At 36.4% G+C, this 22,636-nt stretch overlaps 1 protein-coding gene across 1 annotated transcript in view; it reads right to left on the reverse strand.

Moving 5' to 3' along the window:
* Nucleotides 1-224: 224 nt before the first annotated feature.
* Nucleotides 225-22,636, reverse strand: part of RSPO3 (R-spondin 3) — an 89,340-nt gene continuing 66,928 nt past the window's right edge. Inside the window, exon 5 of the mRNA XM_032339609.1 lies at nucleotides 225-1,425. Coding sequence (XP_032195500.1) covers nucleotides 1,232-1,425 — 194 coding nt within the window. The 3' untranslated portion in view covers nucleotides 225-1,231. The remainder of the gene's footprint in view (nucleotides 1,426-22,636) is intronic.

The raw sequence follows: 22,636 nt of genomic DNA on the forward strand, positions 1-22,636 counted from the left end.
TATGCATCTAGAATTAGAATTTTGTTGATTAAGGGAAAAGCTGAATAAATACCTCCTAATATGCTATAAGTAAATCTCTATCTACTTACAAAAGGTGGATTCCAAAAGCAAACATCGAGAAAGGTAGTATGTTCAGATTACATAGGATACAGAATCCCATTTCCTAGTTCATGAGTCTGTAAGAGTAACAATTTTCCAATAAAACAAAATGAACAAAAACCTTAAAAACTATCAACAAATATATTTATTGTGGTGGCTTTCCCCCCTACTAGATACACCTTGTTAGAAAGTAGTATCCCCTGTTAGTTCCAGGTGGTAATAGAATGTTTTTCCTGCAGAAACCACATGATTTTGCAAACATGTTCTAGTCTCCTTGCTCTAGTTTTTGTTTTTCTGTGAAATCAGAATTTTCTTCTAATAAGTATGATTTTGCTTTTGGAACTTACAAGTACATGTTTATAGACTTATATAACCCAAGGGGTAGCAGAGGCTGAACCACACAGTGCTGATATCGATTAGAGACCTGTTCCAGGTAATCACAACCCTTCACAGTTTTGTAAAGCACAGAAGTCATCTCCAACGCTATGGTTTCTTCCACATTTTGCCTTTTCCCAATCCCACACAGTATGCTTAACTCTGGTGTACATTCTCATGTTTCTTGCCGAAGGACAGGGTGAAGGCAATAGAACCAATCTGAAAACGGTCGTTTCGGTGGTAGTAATTCCTACGATTCCAAATGCCGGGCCCTAATGTCTGAGCACTCTCTAGATCTGGACAAAACAACACTGTTCTTTGAAAGATGTTTCTCTTCCCTGATCTCTTATTGACTTTGAAGGGATATTGCCTCTTCGAATTTGCAGAACTATCTTTCGCTTCTTAAAGCAATAGCTTGAAAAATTATTTTTATAGGGAAAAAGATGTCGCTCTCCAGATGTCATCATTATGCTGTTACATCTTATAGCCTATTGATAATTATATACAAAATTTCTTGTCTCTTAGAAATGCACAGAAGCGTGTTAGATAACCATTTGAAAACATCCCTTCTTTGAACTTTTGGCTCTTTGTTGTTAGCTATGCTTGTACAAAGAATATAGCAACTATCTGGAATGTTGTTGAGACAGAGCAGTAACTGACACGTTGTCCATTTGTGGTCCTAATGGCTAGAGCACCTGTCCTGGGCATCTGGTTGAGATAGCAGCATCATGAGTTTACAACGATCTCATGGGACCCTCTAATGTACAGTGCTGACCGATACCGATTTCTGTTGTTTATCTTGGACCTTTCGCTTCTTCTGCTGCTGTTTGTCTTTGTTTTCTCGTTGTTCTGGAGTTTCTCTGCTGGGTTCCAGACCTTTGTTATCAGGTATGGCATCCTTACTTTCTTCTTTATTAGGTTTTTTCCTTTTCCTCTCTCTTCCTTTTTTTCCTGAAATGAAAGAACACCTTTTAAAAATACGTTCAATCATGTTCTATTTGGTTATTCTAAGTTTTAAACAACGAGTTAAATTTCTCTTAGGTTGCATATCAGACCATAGATACCAAGTATCTACTCGTTAAATCATTCACTCAGATACTTTTGATTAGATCTGTACCACATTTCAAGAAATGTGAACATGGAGCATAAAATATAATGAAGAAATTAACATATGATAGTTTTGGACAGTAGAGGGTTCTATAGTTATAAGTTTGAGAATTAATTTACATCATAGTTACTTGAGAATATTTAATACAAAGTTTTGAATAGATTTTGTGCCATATAAGACATTTCTAATGTATATATGTTATCTAACTCCCACTGAAGGCACTCCTTCGTATTCAAATTTTTCCAAGTAACAGTTAGATATTTGCAGTGTCCTGCTATAACTGCATGTCATATATTAAAAGAGACTTGATTTACATAACAAATATGCAAATACCAGGAGAAATGTACTCTATTTCAACACAATTGTTTGTATGTTGAAATCGATTTTCTTTGCGATCACCAGCCAGGTGCTAACTATAACTTATCAATAACCCTATGGTATCAGCTATGCAGGCAGGAACATTGTGCCTCTCTCACCCAAATGAGCAAATATTTATTGGATATACACTGGATTCCATGGAGGTCCCTGATCTTGAACTGGGTTTGAAGCACAGATTTAGTTCAGATACAAAGTATGGGGCATTTTAAAAAGTAGAATCAATAGGACCTTAAAGGTTTTTTTTTTTTTAATTTTTTAATTATTATTATTTTTTTATTTGACAGACGGAGATCACAAGCAGACAGAGAGGCAGGCAGAGAGAGAGAGGGAAGCAGGCTCCCCGCTGAGCAGAGAGCTTGATGTGGGGCTCGATCCCAGGACCCTGGGATCATGACCCGAGCTGAAGGCAGAGGCTTTAACCCACTGAGCCACCCAGGTGCCCCGAATTAAAGGTTTTGATGTGGAAAGGCATTCTGCAAGGTAGACTAGAGCCAGGGAGATGAACTGAGTTTCCTTCTGTTGAAATTGGAAAATTGCTAAGAGTTTTAGTGGAAGAGAGTAATTTGAGCAAAGTAGCAAAGTGCATGAGGCTTGCACCAAACTGGATGGGCTATTTTTATTTATTTATTTATCTATTTAGTTTTTTTATTTCTATACAATGAATTAACTAGGTATTTTATTATCATGTCATATATATACATACATATATATATATATATGTAGTCTACATTATGAAATAATTTCTGAGGGTATGGTTTTAGTAACATCCATGATTATATATATCTCAATGAGAAATTACTGATTAAATCAGTATCATAGGAAATGAAAACTAGGACTTACTTCTTCTTGGTGTGGGACAAATTCTGATAATGTGCATCCCCAGAAACTAAGCCATGTAAAATTTGAAATTAGTATCTGTCTACAAAAAAATCATTTTAGACAAAGTATTTTGGAGAATTTATTTGTATGAGAGAACCAAAATATTTTATGTCCTGAAATAGGCTGCAAATATTGAATTCAGTGGTTTGGCTTTCTTCTTCTTGAGCTCTGGTTACAGAATCCTAGGGAGCAGTATCATTAATACTGCATATGTATCCTGGGCCAACAAAGTCTCCTTGGATTAATGATTTTATGCCACAACTAGCTTGTCTGAGACTATATTTATAAAATCTTCCAACTACTTTTGAAAACTTGCCTTTTTGGGCTAAACATAATGCACCTCCAAAATCTGGACTCTAAAAAGACAGTTAATAAAAATGAGAATTCAGGCCACTGTAAGACAAATATCAGTCAAATTGTTTTGGATATGTAGTGATGAACAAAAAAATGTTAGGGTTGACTGTTATGCGTAGAGCTGAACTACTTGTACACTGACTGACTGATTCCATAACTCTTTGTACTTGAAAGAATTTGCTGGATAGATAAAATTTCTGAGGAAGGAATCCAGGTTTTGTTTTTTTCCTCATTCTGGCTTTAATTATTACACATTTGAAGTGTTGACTTGAATTTGGTAATTAAACAGAGAAAACTGAAGAGTATATTTACCTTTCTGAATATGCAGCACAATTTAATTTTCATGAAACTGTACAAAGCAAAAGAGAGAAATACTGGTTTTCATGATATGTGCTTGGTTTTCAGAAGGACCTGGCTGTAAATGTTAGATTACGTAGTATTTCCATTTGGAGGAGCATTTTGGAGGTGTTCAAGTTCAATTCTAAAAAAACTATCAGTGAAAATTATTCCAAAGTTCCATAAAAACTACTGACCCTAAACAAAATGTTATTTTTATGGAAATTATCCAAAAATTCAGTGTTTGACATTGTTCTTTTGATGATGGTCCAACATCTTACAGCTGTGATCTTAACCATAATATTCTGAACACATAAGAAATATATTGTTTCTTTCTTGGCCACAGATTGATTTATATGTTTTTTAGCCACAAGTGACAACATATTCAACTTATAGTGCATTTCTGTTTATTAGCAAACTGATACAATTATTTCTTAAGACAGGCAGAAACATTTTTGGAAGTAGCATGGAACTCAGTATTATAGTTTTATTATCCAAGGAGTAACTATTTAGTCTGGGCGGTGAGGGTAAGGGGAGGCTCTAGTAAAGTAACAGGAAACTAGCACATTGTACATGATTGTTGCCCAATAGAGGGCTATTGCACAATAGAAAAATGGGATTATTATCTTTTACACACCATGTGTTAGTGGTTGGAAACACTAACTACCCTTTTGTATAAATAATATATTTTCCTCTCGTCCAAGAAATAAAATAGAAATGCAGGAGAGTGACTGCAGTCCACTAAAAATCACGTGCAATTTGGGAAATCCTGTAAGGTTTTCATTAAAGGGACTTCTTTTTTCTATTCTGATGACTTTTTATGGATGTGGTCAATAGTTGTTTTATACTTTGGTAAGTTTGCAAACTAAGCAAACTTACCACAATCTTACATACATGTTTGTGTTTCAACATTCACTGATTATGCATGTGTATATGTGCACCAGAATTGAGTTGTAGAGTGTTCTAATAGTCATCAAACCTCGATGTTCCAGGTATAAGATTGATGTTGGATAGAGACCATCCAAGAGAAATTACTATTAGCAATCAAGTATGACCTAAGCCTTTATGGTGTAACATTTGTTTAAGATTGCTGTTTTTAGAGTCAGAAAAACATAGTGCTCAAATTCTAGGTCTGCCAACAACTAGTTGTGTAACTTTTGGCAATTTGTTGGCATCTCTCAGAATTAGCTGGCATTTAACATGTAGATAATCATTACTATTTGCTAAATGTTGTAAAGATTACACGAGATGCCTGTAAAGCACTTAGCATAGTGCCTGGCACACATTAATCATGGAATAAATTAAAGTTAATATTATTAACTCATTACAAAAACATGAATTCAGCTTCTACTCTATGCCAGAAAGTGTGCTAAAACTTGGGGATACAAATGAGACACGGAGATAGGCGCAATAATTACAGTTACAAGCAAATGCTAAAATGGAGAGAGGCATGTGCAAGCTCCTAATGGGAGCACAGCAAGGAAAGCATTGACCTCTGCCAATGGAAATGGAAAAGGACTCCCCAGATGGGGTGATATTTTTGAGCCTTAAAGAACGAATGAGCTTTTGCCAGGCCAAAGAGGGCAAAAGGGGATGTCAGGCAGTGAACAGTTATGTCAATGAAGGCATGCAAGGACATGGTCAATCTGGGGAACTGAAAAGTAGACTTCCTTGGTTTGATCAGAGTCTAAATATAGGACATTACTCAGAGAAGCTGGAACCATGTGCAGGACTCAATTGCCATGTTGGGCGTTTGTCCCGAGGATCAGTGATATTGAAAACCGGAAAAGGGCAAGTATCAGAATCTGACAACAGGGGAGAGTTTGGACGTTTCTGTGACTAGTTTAGAAAAGGCCAATAGGATATGCTGACATGTGATCTTATTTCTGATTTCAGGAGCACTTTTGTAATTAGAATCCATAAAGGGAGTGTATGCAGTGATCGGTACTTATTTTTGAGCCTTAACTTTTTAAAAAACTTAAATTCAATGAACATATACTGTATTGTTGGTTTCAGAGGTAGAGGTCAGGGATTCATCTGTCTTATATAATGACCAGTGTTGAGCCTTAACTTTTAAAAGGGTAGCTAAAATTTTTGTGCTGAGCAGTCTAGCCACATTATTTAAGATTTCATTGCAAACCAGAATCACATAATTGAATAGGTGGTATTTTTGAGATACTGAAATTATTTCCTATTAATACAGAAACATGGTCATTTATCTAAGCACCCCCTAGGGCCTTCTGCAGGCAGGTTTCCAAACATAGATGACTTTGAGAAATACATATTCTTAGGCCCCACCCCTGGAGCTTATGATTCAGTAGGTCTTGTGAGTGGCCCAGGAACCTGTAGTTAACAAGTTCACCCCGAGTTCTATCAAAGAATAAGAACCATAGCTGTAGATCGATAGAAGATCCAACTTCTTTAAATGTATACTCTCAAAGTTTATTTCACATCATATGGTTTCTTATTCAATTTCTTTATATATACAAAGTATGTTTTTTGAGGTACCATAGCTACTAATGTTTAAGGCAAGTTTTCTGACTAGGTGCATTTGAAACAGATAGCTAGATACAAAATGAAAATCAGTTTCATCCTTTTTAAAACCTGTTCAAATAGAAATATGAACTGAAAGGAATAAACATGTAAAAATGAACAAAGAGAGAAGGAAGCAGTCCTGAATTTCTTTTTCCTAAATTATGTATTTAAGTTCCAAGCGAAAAATGAAAACTATAGAAAATGTTAAATTAGATTTTAAAATGTAAGAGGGTTATAAAAAAAAGTTGCTTCCATAGAATCACAGACAGGATTTATTTGTTGCGAATTACTCAAATTGAGAATATCAGGTCACAATTTGGTGAATGCTTAGCAATGTCCGTGCAGAGGTCTTTATGAAGGACTTCCTGGTGAATTTCTTTCATGCCACCACTAAGAGGAGCCATTGAGCTTTCAGTAGGTCCACTTCCAAGACAAGCTGAATTTTTCTCAAAAAGCTAAAATGTATCCCACACTCTAGATGGAGGACTAAATATTATTGAATCTATAACTAAGACCAATTAAATAAATATTCCATTAAAATGCAAAATGTATGGCTAGGTGTTTTCTCTTTATTGGTTGTGGAATGAAGTTCAATTGGAAACGCTTTATACCTTCAAAACAGCACAAATCATGAGAAAATGGGGTTAATCTAATGATTTTTAAACCTAGAACTGACCTGACTTTAATGTATAGAGGATGAAAATTCCAAATTTTATTCCTTTTAGTTAATATATCACTTGGGAAATTTTGCAGAGGAGGGGAAATTGCTACAGTCTAACTTCTTCAGCAATTATGATCTGGTACATAGATACGTATCATATATAAAGGCTTTTGAATTGTGGGCTATACAAACACAGAACAGCCTGACCCAGTGGTAAAGAACACAGCTGATAGTCGGAAAGGCTAAATTTCTTTTCAGCTGTATTATTACCATGTAGAATCAGGAATGCATTCAAACCTTTTTTGTTTTTTAAAAAATAAAATAGAAATAGAGCTGCTTGGGTGGCTCAGTTGATTAAGTGTCTGCCTTCCACTCAGGTCATGATCTGGGGGTCTTGTGACTGAGCCCTCCATCAGGCTCTCTGCTCAGGGGGAAGCCTGCTTCTTCTCCCTCTCCCTCTGCTTGTGCTCTCTTTCTCACTCTCTCTTTCTCTGTCAAATGAATAAATAAAATTGTTAAAAAAAATAAAAATACTTATTTCCATGATATTACTCTGACCTAGGAATTTATAATAAATGTAGTGAAAATATGAAGAAATGGATTTGTAAATAGACATTTAATTTCTCCAAACTAAAGTTTAAAACTATTTGAATTATTTATTCTGTAGTTTAATACCTGAATTGATTTAATTGTATTCCTATTTAACTTCCAAGATGCTTCTGATTAATTATTTGCAGAAAAATAATTTGGCATAAAATTACACACTCTATACCAAATGCTCTTAATTTGGGAAAGTACCTTGAACCATTTTTGCAAAGATAGCTTTGATCCTTAAAACATATTAAGAAAAATAGCATTTTCCTACCAGTTGAAAAGGACTAATAGGAGAGATGCAATCTACTTGTGTTACATTCTTTGGGAATTCAGAAACAAGACTGTCCTGACTCTAAGACACTGAGTGTAAATTTTAGAAGGTGAAAGCAGATAAACCCAAGTGTCTTAACATGGCACTCAGGGTCCTGGTCCTCTGTCCAGCCCCTAATCACTTTGTCATTCCCTTCAATGGCCACATACTTTTCTTTCTAGTCACCCCTGCACTTCATTCACCACAACCCACCACATTTACTGAGTCCATGTGTTTGATACATTCACTAGAATGCATTCTCTCACATCCCTTGCTCTAATTCAGCCTTTGTGTTTAATTCTCTGCCACGTGTCACTCCTTCAGGGCGACCTTCCTCACTTGCTCACCTTTTCCTGGATTAGGTTACTTATATTTCTATCCTCTTTGCTCAGTAAGTTCGCAGTTAGTAGCCTGTTGCGGTAATCCTGGTGAAGATGACAAGGGTGGTCTGCTTCTAAAAATAGTAAGACTAATGGTAATTAAAGGTTAACGGACACTTAGGTATACCAGTCGTACTACTACTTTTTTTTTTTTTTTTTTTTTTTAAGATTTATTTATCTGAGAGAGAGAGAGCTTGAGCGACCAAGTGTGGGGATGGGTAGGGACAGAGGGAGAATGAAAGAATCTCAAGCCCACCCCTGGCTGAGCACAGAGTCCAACGAGGGGCTGGATCCCACAACCTGGAAATCATGACCTGAGATGAACGGAGAGTCGCCCGCTCAAATGACTGCACCAGGCAGGCGCCCCTGTAACAGGTATGCTGCCAAGTGAGAGCGCCAGGTCTACAAGCTCTACTATACCCTACACCTAACACTGGGGAAATGAGGCTCTTAACCACATTATGCCCTTCTGCCTCTGTGTCACATCTCAATAGAGTGCACTGTGGTAAGGCATCCTTCTTTGAGTTCACGTTGGAGCTACTTAGTCAAAAGAAGGGGGCAAGGAAAGTGCATGGACTAACCTAATAGCACAGAGAGTTTTCTAAAAATTATGGTTTAGAATATACTTTCTTAACCTCTTGGATTTTGAATTTTTATTTTATTTTATTTTTTAAAGATTTTATTTATTTATGTGACAGAGAGAGAGAGAGATCTCAAGTAGGCAGAGAGGCAGAGGGAAGCAGGTCGAGAGCCTGATGTGGGGCTGGATCCCAGGTCCTTGACCCCAGGACCCTGGGATCATGACCTGAGTTGAAGGCAGAGGCTTAGCCCACTGAGCCACGCAGGCGCCTCTGGAATTTGAATTCTGAGCAGCAAGTGTCTCCTCAGATCCTAACAGCACTTTGCAAGAGATGTTTTGTGCCAGGACCAGCCTGGTCACTTCATTCTTTCTTCTTGCTTATTGCTACAGTCCATGTATTCTTCCGTATTTCCATTCCCTTCCCAGTTGTAAAGAGGAAGAATGTAGTATACGTGAATTTTGGAAATTATTTACCTATTGTGTCATTTATATAAAATTTAGAAACTTTGTTCTACTTTAAACTACCACTGCTACATTTCTGAAATCCTCATAAAATTATCAGAGATTTTTATATTTTGTTACACTTTACACCCAAAGAGAGGAAAAAACTGTACTGATTTAGATTTAAAAATCCCAGTGAGTCATGAATGCAGTCCTATTATAAATCACTTCATTTTATAGCAAACATCATAAACATTAACAATGACCAATTTTTAGAACTTCTATTTTCATAATCTGCTTTTGCATAATAAACTTTCTTTTGTTAGGTCATACTTTCCTTATGGATTATTTTCAGTTCGCCTTGACAGATGTTCTCCTCTGTTGTTTAAATAATTTCATCATTCACTGAAGATTCAGGACCTGAAATTCTGAATTTTAGCTCTGTGCTGACAGAAATTTCCATGGCCCTTTCACCCAAGGTAACCCTATTCCATCTCACTGCTTCTGCTGCCCAGAATCTTAGCCTGGACTCTGCACTCAAGAGGGACTTTAGAGTCCAGAAGAAACTGTTAAAGATGCTGGATATTGCATACTAGGCATACTAACATGCCTTCCTGTTATACATCATCAGTGTTAAAAGAATAGTTAAAAGCACAAAGGAGAAAGTGCCCAAAGATTTTTTACTATTTGCAATATTTACAACCTACTCATTATAAAACTAAAGGGTATCCTGTATTTTATTAATATTTTAAAAACACAGCAGGGCATTACAATTTAGATACCTATTTTATTTAGGTAACCATTTTAAGTTTAGTATTCTTTAATGTAAACTTATTTCTCTTGAATCAAATACAATTTGATAAAAGTTCATTTGAAATTAGTAATTTCAGTGTTTTGTTTGAATGCAAAATCTCTTGACTTTGAAGTTCTATCTACCACATTAGGTTAGATTACAAAACCCTTGGAAACTTAATCACGCACATTCATTTATATGTGGAAAATTTCTTGGTCTAAGCACATTTGCATAATGTGTTTTGAACTAGACCTTGGGTGCTATACAATTGTATCTACTGGATTAGCTTGTAAACTTGTTCTGATTTTCACTTGTCAGTGGGTATGCTGGTAAATTTCAACTATTAAATCCAGTCAAATTCAGTACATTACTTCTGCCATGAAATTTGTAGCTAGTTTGTGAAATGAGTATTAACTGCTCTCTCAAGAAAAAATAACTTGGCATATGATATTCTGATTGCTTTATATACTATTTATGAACTTACAACAGGGGGATTAATATGTATATTGTTTTTCTTTAGAAATTTAGATAATGATGTGGCTGGCTCCATTATTTAAAAAATCACCGAAGCCTGCCTAGTTGCCCTGCTACTTGTCTTCCCTGAAGTTTTCAGTTCAGACCAATCTCCTCAAAGTATTAAAGACTATTTAAAAAATGAACTGATGTGTTTATCTTTTTTTATAACAGCATAATCTTTTTATTGCCCATCTCAGGCTCATGCTGGCTGCTGCTATAGACCATCAGCTTATATCTCAAGGTACAAAATATATGTGTATGTGTGAGTCTATGGAATGTTTATGTCAAATATTTCTTTGACATTATCCTTAAAAAAAAATCTATTGCAGTCCATAATAGCTAAAATATGGAAAGAGCTAAGATGTCCATTGACGGATGAATGGACAAAAAAGATGTGGTGTAGATATACAATGGAATATTACTCAGCCATAAAAAAGAATGAAATCTTGCCCTCTGCAATGATGTGTAAGGAAATAGAGAGTATTATGCTAAGCAAAACTTATGTCAGTCTGAGAAAGACAAAAACCACCCAATTTCCCTCATATGTGTAATTTAAGGAAACAGGTGAACATAAGGGAAGAGAAAAAAATAAAACAAGACTAAAACAGAGAGGGAGACAAACCTACATAAGAGACTCTTAATCTCAGGAAACAATTTGAGAGTTGCTGGAGTAGAGGGGGGCTGTCAAAGGGATGAGGTGTCTGGGTGATGGATACTGGGGAGTGCATGTGCTATGGTGAGTGCTGTGAATTGTGTAAGACTGATGACTGACAGACCTGTACCCCTGGGGCAAATAATACATTGTATGTTAATTAAGAAAAAAAAAAAAAAAGAAAATTCCTATCCTACACATATTGCTGGATTCAAAGTACATAAATAGTATCATAAAGAGGTTTTCTTATAACATTATTTTAAAGCAGAATACATAACTGTCATTCAGACTATCTATTTTTTTTTTTCAAGATTTTATTTATTTATTTGACAGACAGAGATCACAAGTAGGCCGAGAGGCAAGGAGAGAGAGATGGGGAAGCAGAGAGGGATGGTGAAACAGGCTCCCTGCTGAGCAGATCCCAGGACCCTGGGATTATGACCTGAGCTGAAGGCAGAGGCTTTAACCCACTGAGCCACCCAGGTACCCCCAGACTACCTATTGAGTGATTCCCTTAAGAAGTCTGGGAACAGTATTTCTTTAGTATTACATTATAATTAATTCCTTTTTAAAACTTTTCATGTTCTTGTGATAAATCAGGTTGCCTAATTCTGCATCAATTTAAATATCAAATGTGTATTTAACATATCACTAACCAGCAATTAAGTTCAAAGTACTGCCTAAAGTTTAGGTTGGTTTGAAAATCTGAGTCTTAAATATTTTTTTTCCTGGTTAACTTTCTTTTCTTTTTTTTTTTTTTTTAAAGATTTTATTTATTTATTTGACAGAGAGAAATCACAAGTAGATGGAGAGGCAGGCAGAGAGAGGGAGAGGGAAGCAGGCTCCCTGCTGAGCAGAGAGCCCGATGCGGGACTCGATCCCAGGACCCCGAGATCATGACCTGAGCCGAAGGCAGCGGCTTAACCCACTGAGCCACCCAGGCGCCCGTTAACTTTATTTTCTTGCTCTAAATCTTTGTGAGTTGATAATCATGTTATCCCTGTCCTCAAAACACATTTTAAAGTAACACAATAAAGAATGCTTAAATCTGTGGCTTACCCAATTAATTTACCTTAGAAAACCATAAACCTCAGTTGTATCAATATTTGATTCTGAAAGTTAGTGTTTTTAAATTTTTTTTTCCGTCCTTACATATTCCTCTCAGGAGGGAGCACAGTATAATAGCAAGTTTTCATGCAGAGCTTAGAATAACATTGGCATTTGAATTTTCCCCATTTTTCTTTAGTTAGGTATATAGGCTCACAGTTCAGTCCTTCACACTTAAAATGAGTGTTCTGGAATTTGTTTAGGTTAAATATCCACCAAATGTCTTTTTTTTTTTTTTTCCTTTTTAAAAGAGATTCACTAAGCCAAGAGCACTGTCTTTATCTTTGATGAAATATAGCTTTCCAATTAACAGGAAAGTCCTTCATTTCAAAAGGCTAAACAAAATGCTACTTGAAAATTCATTCCAGCTGGTTAAGTCAAAGAACTGAAAGAACTCCAGAGGAGGAATATTCTCTTGGCATTTATCATGTGATTTTCATTTGGATAAACTTCTGTTTGTTCCAAGAACTTGCCTCAGAATTTTGTTCTGCTGAGACAGAAAGAGAAGTGTTGATAGCCATGTTTGACTGGGCTCTACTTCCTCCCTTACTCAAATTGTCTACTCGGTTTTATTGACAGAAGGGGATGGCCTCATATACTTGCTGACACATTTGCAGTGATGGATTATACCAGAAATGTTGATATTATTCTAATCTCTTTTATCATTTCATGCACTAGTTGATCTTGATGTCTAATTCTCATTCTATCACAGCCCACTCTTCCTTCCTTTGAAGCTTTTTATTGTTCTGTGGGGGGAAAAATGAAACTCTAATCTGGAATTATATCACAGAGGGAAAAACAACTACCAAGTCTATTTAGCATGTGCTACTCCAGGATATTTTTAGTAGAGATGTCACAAACATTTATAGCTGTAATTTAATATTTTCAGCTATTTATTGATTATCTATGTAAAGTTCACCTTTTTAATGGACCTTCAGTACATTCTCAAATGTTTTCACCTTGCTTCAGTATTTAAAAATTTTTTTGAGTTACACATGCTATCTCAAACTGTTAATTTCTTAAACAAGGATGGAAAACAGAAAAATCTCATTTAGCTTCTACTATATTAAAATTTGCAATAAATACATTTCATTCATAACGATAATAAGATCATAAGTGGCATATTTTACTTGTGGCAGATGATGCAAAATGTTTTAGGTACTTTTTATCCTGCTCTCTTGGTGCAAATATCTGTTCTTTTATTAGAAATACTTTCCACATGCATTTTCCAAACCCAGCAAGATAGCGTCGTATAATTACGTCATCCATACTGGTTACATATACTTGAGTGGAATACAACAAGTTTAATTTCTCTAAAATATATTGTGAATGGAATGTTTGCTAACCTAAAAATACTGGTTGTATAATTAAGTGAGGTTAGTGAGATCTGACCATGTCTCATTTAATGGCTTTCACTGTCCTTTTGTCATTGCACTCATGTGCATTAGGGTGGGAGAGGAGAGTCAGGAGTGTAGCCATATGTGTAGCAAATGTGTGTGCATGCTTGTGTGCGTATATATAATTATATATACACATATATGTCTTTATAGGTTCCTTCCCACCATTAATGGAAAAGTTCTATTTTTCTAGTGGATTTAAAATATAAGCTCAAAGACAGAAAGTTTGTTTTGCCATTCAATTTTCAACCAGTCTCACAAGTTGAGTCCTTAAGTCTCACCCTCTTAGGAATGTTCTTCAGAAGACTGATCCTTTAAAATTAACAGACTCTGCCCGGCTGCATGACTTCTAACTTTCTCTCATCAAAGGTTATTTCCCATATGTCAAATTAACACTGGCATCCTTTTCTTTTCTTGACGAACTTTCAAAATGTTGTGAGGAAAATGAAATATAGGTCCTCTAATAGGCATCTGATTAATGCAGAAGAAATTAAAGAATTACTCTCATTCTTCAGATACACAATCTTCTTTCTGTATGTGGACTTTCTCTCTCAACACTGACAAGATCATTAGAAGCCCCATTTCCCACCTCTTTCTTCTAGTTCATTTACTAACTTGTTCAATTCCTTCCATTGTTTTTTGACCAGGTCCCTAAATGTATCATAATATATTATCACTGAATTTTTAGCTATATTCCTAGCCTTTTTGTAATATGTCATGATGATGCTGAACTATACTATTTTTGTAATATTAGCAAGAATATGTAGTAATAATTGCAACAATGATAAGTTATTTTTGTAGAAATGCAACCTTAATCTTGATTCCCTATAAAAATATTTCAGGATGAAACACAGTTCACAGAACAGGTTATTTTGGTGGTAGGTAGATAATACTGGGGCTTCTAGCAGTGGGTTTCAGATTCATTTGCATAATTCTGTACACAGAGAACCTTGAGGTGTATGAGGCCCACACACCAGTACACAGGTAAGCGTCACTATCATTGCTCCAAAGAGTGTGGTAGGTTTGCCTTTTCTTTTTTTTTTTTTTTTTCGTTTCGTTGTTTTTTTTTTTGGCAAGGACCTGTATGCAGTAGCTATTCAGTAAGTATTTGTTGAAAAACTTAAATGGAAAATAAGTAATACTCTCTTTTCCTGATTTTATGGCCATCATTTTATTTGAGGGAAGGTTGGGGAAGGAGGATGCTTCTGCTGTTATTCTCACATACGCAAATATGCCATGATTACTCACTATTTCAGTCAAACAACTTTTTTTTCTTAGAGAGAGAGATTGGGAGTGGTGGTGATGGGGAGAGGGACAGAGGGAGAGAGAGAGAGAGAATCCTAAGCAAGCTCCAAGCCCAGTGCAGACTCTGACATAGGGCTCAATCTCATGGCCCTAAGATCATGAACCAAGTCAAAATTAAGAGTTGGATGCTTAACCAACTGAGCCACCCACGTGCCCCTCAAACAACGTGTGTTAACAGGTTCCATTCATTACTGTGCAGTACTCAGCCAGTAAGTCACTTCTGTTCCAGGATCAGCTTCAAGGGGCAAGAGCCCACTCCAGAGAGCTACACCACGCTCTCAGGGAAATAATCTTGACTGACCATGCTCTAGAAGATCATCTTTAGGACCAAACCAATGATGAATAACTAGAATAACAAGAAAGGGCCTTAGAAGCCCAGATTGCAGCAGGGAGGTCTCCTACTCCCTTCTATTTTGAGAAGGAATTTAAACTCTAAGACAGTTTCAGAGATTTGAAGGTTCTAACGTTTCCCTGAGGTGGGGAATGTGGACCATCTCCCAGCTCCAAACTGGGAAACAGTGGCCTAATAAAAAGTTTCTGAGAGTGGAGAATAAGTAGTCAGGAAGAGGGAGGGAAAGGAGAAGTGGAGGAAGAGAGGAAGGGACTTTCGATGACTGTGAAAAGTTGAAAGATGGCAAAATAACCTTTTCTTCCTTATATTATCTTGTCTAGCAGGCATAAATGATGCTTTATTTGGAGGAGTTGGGAATTTAGTCTTCCTTTAAAATAATGAAATATGATCCCGGCTCATCTTGACCCAATCTTGGGGCTTTTGAAGTGGAACTCCACAGTCTCAGAAGCCTGATTTTCCCCTTGATTTTGAATGACTGTGGCTTTTGTTGTAATTTACTGAATTTTGCTTTCAGTGGAATTCCACCCAAATGAAGTGCCCTTGGGTAGTATGAGGAAACTTTCAATTTAAGAGGGTGTAGCAAGGACAGCAAATGGTATGTGTAATGCAGTTAATGGAGAGAGAAAGTTCTAGGGAAGACTTAAACAAATGAGCTAAAAATTAAAGAAATTGTGACAGTTCCTGAAGGAACGAACTCTGTCTTACTCAATCGCCTTGAAAATGAGTACTTATTTGAACAGTTAAGAACCAAATAAGATGACCTTTGAAATAAAAAGGTCAACTTAAATAGAAAAAGAGTTTTAAAGGGATATTTTTTGATAACCCATGTTTTTGGTGTTTATTTTCTGAGCAAAGTGAACAGTCTTCCTGTGTGCCAGAAGACATACTGAAGTAGAAAGGGGAACATGTAATCAATGACTGTATATAAATCCTTCTTCTATCTTCAGGGACTTTTTAAGAAAAGGGGTAGTAGTCAGGAGGTGACTAAAAATACTGAGCTGTAGAAATACCAAAGGAAGGCAGAAGAAAGATCAGCAGACTTGTCGTTCTGCTGTTCTGAGGGTTAGGAGGATGGTGGATAAGGAGACTCTTCTCCCTTCCACCCGAGTCACCCTTAATCAAACGCATTTTGGGGCCTTGCAAACTCCGTTGGTACTTTTAGCTGTAGCAGAGCCTTGAGGAGTTCAGCACATAATGTCTCCTGGCCAGCTCTCCTTGACTTTAACACGTCTGAGTATGGGTGTGCGATTCTGTCCAAACAGAATATGATGCCTGTGATTTCTTAAAAAATGATCAAATATCAGAGATCACTTAGATGAGAGGTGATTTTCACTATTGCTTACAACACATAGTAAGCAGTTGCATTCTTTGTGTGTATTTGACATTTTTGATTCATACATGAATTGATACATTAACCCACTGCACAGTACTTGCAATGTTAAGTGTTTTGAAAATCCCTCCTTGCTTGTATATATCCTTCAAGATACATTTCGAAGGCTGCTTTCTCCATGAAGTCTTCCCCAATAATTCTCCAGCAGGTAAGTAGGGAAGCAGTAAGTATAGCTTCTATGACCTTGGACTTCGAAGGTGGATCTGAGTCTGATTCTCTGTCAAACCACGGAGCCATTGTCTATTCTTGACTGATGTTATTTAAACTCTCATTTTTTTAAACGTGTGCTTAAAAATATGTGCAGCATTAAATTAAATATAAAAAATAAAAAATATAAATTAAATATAAAAATCTGAAAGAGGTATCAGAAAATGTGCATTTTAGATAGATTTGGCTATGTTACTTTTCAGCTATGTGACATTAAATGAAGTACTTTCGGTATTTCAGTTGCTTCTAACTTATATGTTAGAGAGGCTCTTTCCTATTACTCTGTTTGCGGTAGGCATGGGGAATAAATGATACATAAGTACTTAGAAAGTGGAAAAGATTTATGAAGCTGTAACTCCTAAAATAGTGATGATGATGATTTCTGTGAAAATACAAAACAGCTGAGAGAATCAACTCACCTTCAAAAATAAAACAGCCTTAATCTGACTAGGGTAAAACCTTAACAGAATTGAATTTTTTTTAAGACTTTTCGTGGCAGTCCTTATCCCACTCGAATCCATCTGCTTTAGTAAAACTGTGAAAATTTTACCTCTCACAAATGTGCTCTTTTCATTCTCATTTAGTTCTAGCCTCTTATGCTCTCTAGAATGTATTTTTGCACAACTAGGGACATTGCTTTTCTTTGCTCCCAGTTATTTTGCACCGTGCTGACAGGCTATCTTCTTATACCACACGGTGCGGGTCTGTTGTTCCTGTTAGTCTCTTGCTATTAAATCTCCCTAGTGCCTATACTCCAAAATTTTATAGAGCATTATTTCTTTCCCTATTTCCTATTGCTTCAGCCACACTACACATCTCATGATTACCTGGTCACATCATGCTCTTCCTTGCTTTTGTGCCTTAGATGGTCCTCTTCAATGGATAGCTGGGAAAATTCTAATTGTTCTATAACAGCCAATAGCACTTTACCTCCTTTGTTCCCAGAACATCAGGCGCATCTATCTATGCCATTGTTTGCTTATAATTAACTTTACCATCAGATTATGAACTCTCAAATGAGTCTCATACATACTTGCATATCTCCCTTAGCATTTTTACTTCAAGCATCTAGCACAGGTCCTGGCATACAGTAGTACTTAATATATAACATCAAGTCAAAGGATGAATAGCGATTATGCTGAGTGAAATAAGTCAAGCAGAGAGAGTCAATTATCATATGGTTTCACTTATTTGTGGAGCATAACAAATAGCATGGAGGACAAGGGGAGATGGAGAGGAGAAGGGAGTTGAGGGAAATTGGAAGGGGAGGTGAACCATGAGAGACTATGGACTCTGAAAAACAATCTGAGGGGTTTGAAGGGGTGGGGAGTGGGAGGTTGGGGGAACCAGGTGGTGGGTATTATAGAGGGCACAGATTGCATGGAGCACTGGGTGTGGTACAAAAACAATGAATACTGTTATGCTGAAAATAAATTTTAAAAAGTAAAAAAAAAAAAAAAAAAGGATGAATAGACAGAATGTTCAGAGCCAGAATCATGCAAAGCAAGAGGAGTGGTGACACCATAAGGCTTAAACTGAGGAGTTTAATGACCATTTTATTCACAAACACGAATTTTCTAGTAGGACAAGGTATTTTATTAGACTTATTTTTCCTCTGTCACGATTATATTGCTTTTTCAGTTTCTTTATGCTATTTTCAGTAAAGAAATCTTTTCTTTCTGCTGATGCTGTGATCTAATAAATAAAATTGTCCTATATGAGTCATGGTATCATTGCATCACTCCAGCTGGGAGCAGTGAGGATACAAGACTTACAGTACCCCTGCAGACAGCTTCCAAATTCTGGGCTCCAATTTGTCCTGATTAATATGCACAACACATGCATGCTGAGCAAGAGGGTCACAGATTTAGTAATATGTTTCTACAGTCTGTTTACGAGAAGGAGTAACTTCCTCTTTAAATCAGTGGAAGTAGTCAGAGGGGACACACAGACAGAATAATGAAAGAACTGGGCAGACTTAGCTGAATCTGTCAACAATTTCTCATGAAGGAAATCATCACTGTTGAGTGTTCGCTTCATAAGGATGAGCAAGGTCAGTTAATGTTTGTCCTTGGCTTGTTGACCACTTACCTAGAGTCCATTAAGAGAGTATTATGTAAATTGGGGGCCCTTCGGCAGTGTGACCTGTTTTACCGTAACAGCCTTGTGGTATCATTCTGTAGGCAGATGTCCATGTCCTAATCCTGGAAGCTGTGAATATGTTACTTTACACGGCAAAAGGGAATTAAGATTGCAGATGGAATTAAGGTTGCTAATCAGCTGACTTTCAGAGAGTTTATCTGGGACCATCCAGGTGGGTGCAGTCCTTAAAAGTGGAGGAAGAGGCAAAAGAGAGGGTCAGAGAAATGCTATGTGAGAAGGACTTAATCTGCTAGTTTTTTACTTTGAAGATGGAGGAAGCAGCCTTGGGTGAAGAAATGTGGGTAGCCTTTACAAACTGGAAAAGACAAGGAAATAAATTCTTACCTAGAGGCGCCAGAAAGAAACACAGTCTGGTGGTCACCTTGATTTAGCCTGATTAAACCTGTGTTAGAACTATAGTTCTACCTGTGGAACTGTAAGATGATACACTTGTGCTGTTTAAAACTCTAAATATTTGGTAACTTAAGGCAGCAAGAGAAAACTAATACAGGCCCAAACTTTGTAATGGTTTTCTCATATTTAGTCCATAAATATATGCCAAAGACATTTTTAAAGACTGCCGGGCTACTATTCAAATGCTCTAGGTCACCTGAATGGGTCGTCTTGGTTATGAACAGCACCTAACTTGTCTACACAGACCATTAGAAAGCACAAGTACCTTAAATTCCTTTCTGGAAACTCTAATCTAGGAGATTTGGAGAAATTAAATTTACTGTTAATAGATACAAAATAATAAATTAGTCAAAGGCGGCCAAGTGTCAAAAAGAAACAGTATTTTTTTAAAGTTCATACCTCCTCTCTTTATCCAACCCATCTGAGAACCAAAAGTGCACTTTTCCTAAAAACTACCTGATAAATTGCAAACGAAATTGTGAAACAAGATGGGTCCTTACTATTTTATTTTGTACATATAAAGGGATTGCATTTTCAGTGTCAATTTGTGAACAAGAGTTCCTATTAAGCAGAAATTCATCTGGACTGTATCATCTGCAGGATCAGCTTGTACAGAAATGAAAGCATGTGAAAACAGGGAGATTCTTTGAGAATGAAATTATGCCTTCCTCCGTGCACCCACACCAATGTGGTTACAGAACTTTGGGGAATTTATTCCAATTTTTTCTGTACTCTTGGTGTTTGCTGCTTCAGTTCTTCCTATCAGAAACTCCTGAGGTCAGAAAGTTTTGCCCTTTTCAGAGACTTTTTTCAGCCGGTGAAGGTTTCTGAGCTCCTCAGAAATCAAAATGGGATGCTGCACTATGTCAGAACTGCATGTTTAGTCTGCCTTCCTAAAAAATAATCAAGAAAAGTTATATGTGAAAAGACACAGATGCTTCTTTCTCAGCAATATTTTCATACTTTTGAAGTATAATGTGAAAAAAATCTAGTTGAAATCTAGAACAATATGTATTTTGTTTATCCACATATTTTATTGATTTCATTTATAAAAGTTCACAAAGTATAAACATCCTTTGGAAATGTTGAAAATTATATAAAATGTAATATAACATTATGTTATATATAATATGCAATAGAAAGCAATAAATATTATATCATGTGGATGCTGACTCTTAGCCCAGCATATTTTTCTTTGAAAATTCCTAAGACACTGATATTCTACACTACTAATTCTGACTTATAACCGAACATATTTACAACATGTTTTTATTTAGCAGACTTTCAATCATTTTAGGGAAATCTTTGAAGGGGTACCTAAAACTAAGTTGCTCCCAGTTTAATCATATTAATTATCTTTTATTTTTATGACTATGTGAAAAAATTGGGCTCAAATTAAAAGTGATTTAAGGCATACATTTTGTCATGAGGTTAGTAATTAAAAAGCTTGTGTGTATATCTCACTGTCTGATGGTCACCTTGATTTAGCCTGATTAAGGGAGACTTGTCTGTAACTCTTAAAGTTGTTGTTCAGTCCAAATTCTATAGAGTGTCTCCACTTGTCAACTATAATATATGAGCTGTTGTTTAAAATCTATATAGTGAAATAGAATTTAGCAGCTTGAGATCTGAATTTGACATAACTATAAAGATCTCATAGGATGAGCAATCCTGGGAGAGCAGCTAAGTAAATATTTAGTAATATTAAATGATTATCAGGTTTATGTCACACTTCATTGTTATTTCAGAAATGAGTCAAAGGACTGTATCCCACAGATTATGAGACTGATACTACTGGGATCAAATTTATTATTTTATTCCATGAAACAAGCAAACAACAACAGAACCCCAATAACAAAACCAAAAGACCACTGTTTGGCTCTCTCTGACTTCTTTTCCTGGACAGCCATTAAATAATTGACTTTTGAGGAAAAAACAAACACATCTGTAACAAGTCTGGCTTCTTGTGAGTCTGTTCTCTCTTTGTTTTCAAGCTATAAAAAGAGAGAACGTAGATGCAAATCTTTTCAATTTCGAATTCTAAAACTTTCGGGTTTTGTTTCATCATTTCAGTTTGTTCAACCTGCTCTTATTACTCATTCCTAGAGTTGTGTTGTGTACTATATTCACACCTTATCACTAATTTTCATGGAATACAGAGTCAAGTTCTTGGGACAAGCACTTATTACTGCCATGGACCATTTGGTGTCAACCTCAAATCAATTCTAGATTATATCTGTATCCACATCCTCTTTCTGACAGGGTACTACTCTGTGGTCTTGAGACCAATATGTGGCTCCCGCCTGTAATGGCCAGCTGGGTTTAGGCGGTAGAGCCTTACAGCTGACAGCTCCGAGATGAATGTGCCCCTTCTGTACAGCTGAGATATGGAATTGCCACTGGTGAGCACTTAGGACAATTTGGTAGCTGGAAGGCTGAGAATTCACATTTGTGATCTTTAAGATTCTAGTCTCATTGGCTTAGTCCCTAGAATTGGGTAACATGTTATAGTTTTTGATGATTTGTTGGTTATTTGTTATTCTTTTAAATTCCCAAGAAATGAGCAAAATATCCAGTGGGAACACTGAAGTGAGCAATCGACTTAGCAGTCACTTTTTCATGAGCTAACAGCCATGGCAATCACATGAAACCCCCAACGGCAGGCCAATTTTGGGTCAGGATTCTCCCCAGTTGGAGAAAGGTTCTCCCATTAAGGAAAGACCAAGTTCAAAAGAAGTCTTGGCTTATAATGTAAGGTTTGAGAACAGTTGTGGATTGGTGGGGGGTGGCAAGTAGTGTTTACTGCTGTCCTTGGGAATCGTAGGGATTATCAAGAGTGTAGTAATTTGGCTACAAGGAATTCATATTTTGCAACAGGTGTCACCTGAGCTAATTTAAGATGAATTTCTACTTTTATTTTTAAATAAATATTTAAACCCTGGTGCAGAATATTTCTTCTTATACTGTGTTGTGAGCTTTCTCATTGTCCAAACGCTGAGTTATTATAAATTTATTCTAAAATACTTTTTGGTGACTCCTGAGATAAAATGCCTTCTTTTCTTCCTCGACAGTAAAACACATTGTCCTCTTTTAAATAAAGCTTGTTTTTTTCCACGTGTTTGATCATATCAGTAACGGTCATGAAGAATAGCTATCCTAAATTTAGGACCCAACAAAGCTGATAGGAAGGAGTAAGTATTTTAGGTCTATTCACAAAAAAGGAAACAAATTTCTTGATACTGGAGCTTCCAGCCTTTTACTTACATGCTTGTACCTCAGCTTCCTTTTCTGCTTAGTCATCACTTTAACTCCCACTCTGAGATTAATTGCA

This window comes from Mustela erminea, chromosome 4, assembly GCF_009829155.1.
Source record: "Mustela erminea isolate mMusErm1 chromosome 4, mMusErm1.Pri, whole genome shotgun sequence".
In the NCBI taxonomy this organism is placed as follows: Eukaryota; Metazoa; Chordata; class Mammalia; order Carnivora; family Mustelidae; genus Mustela; species Mustela erminea.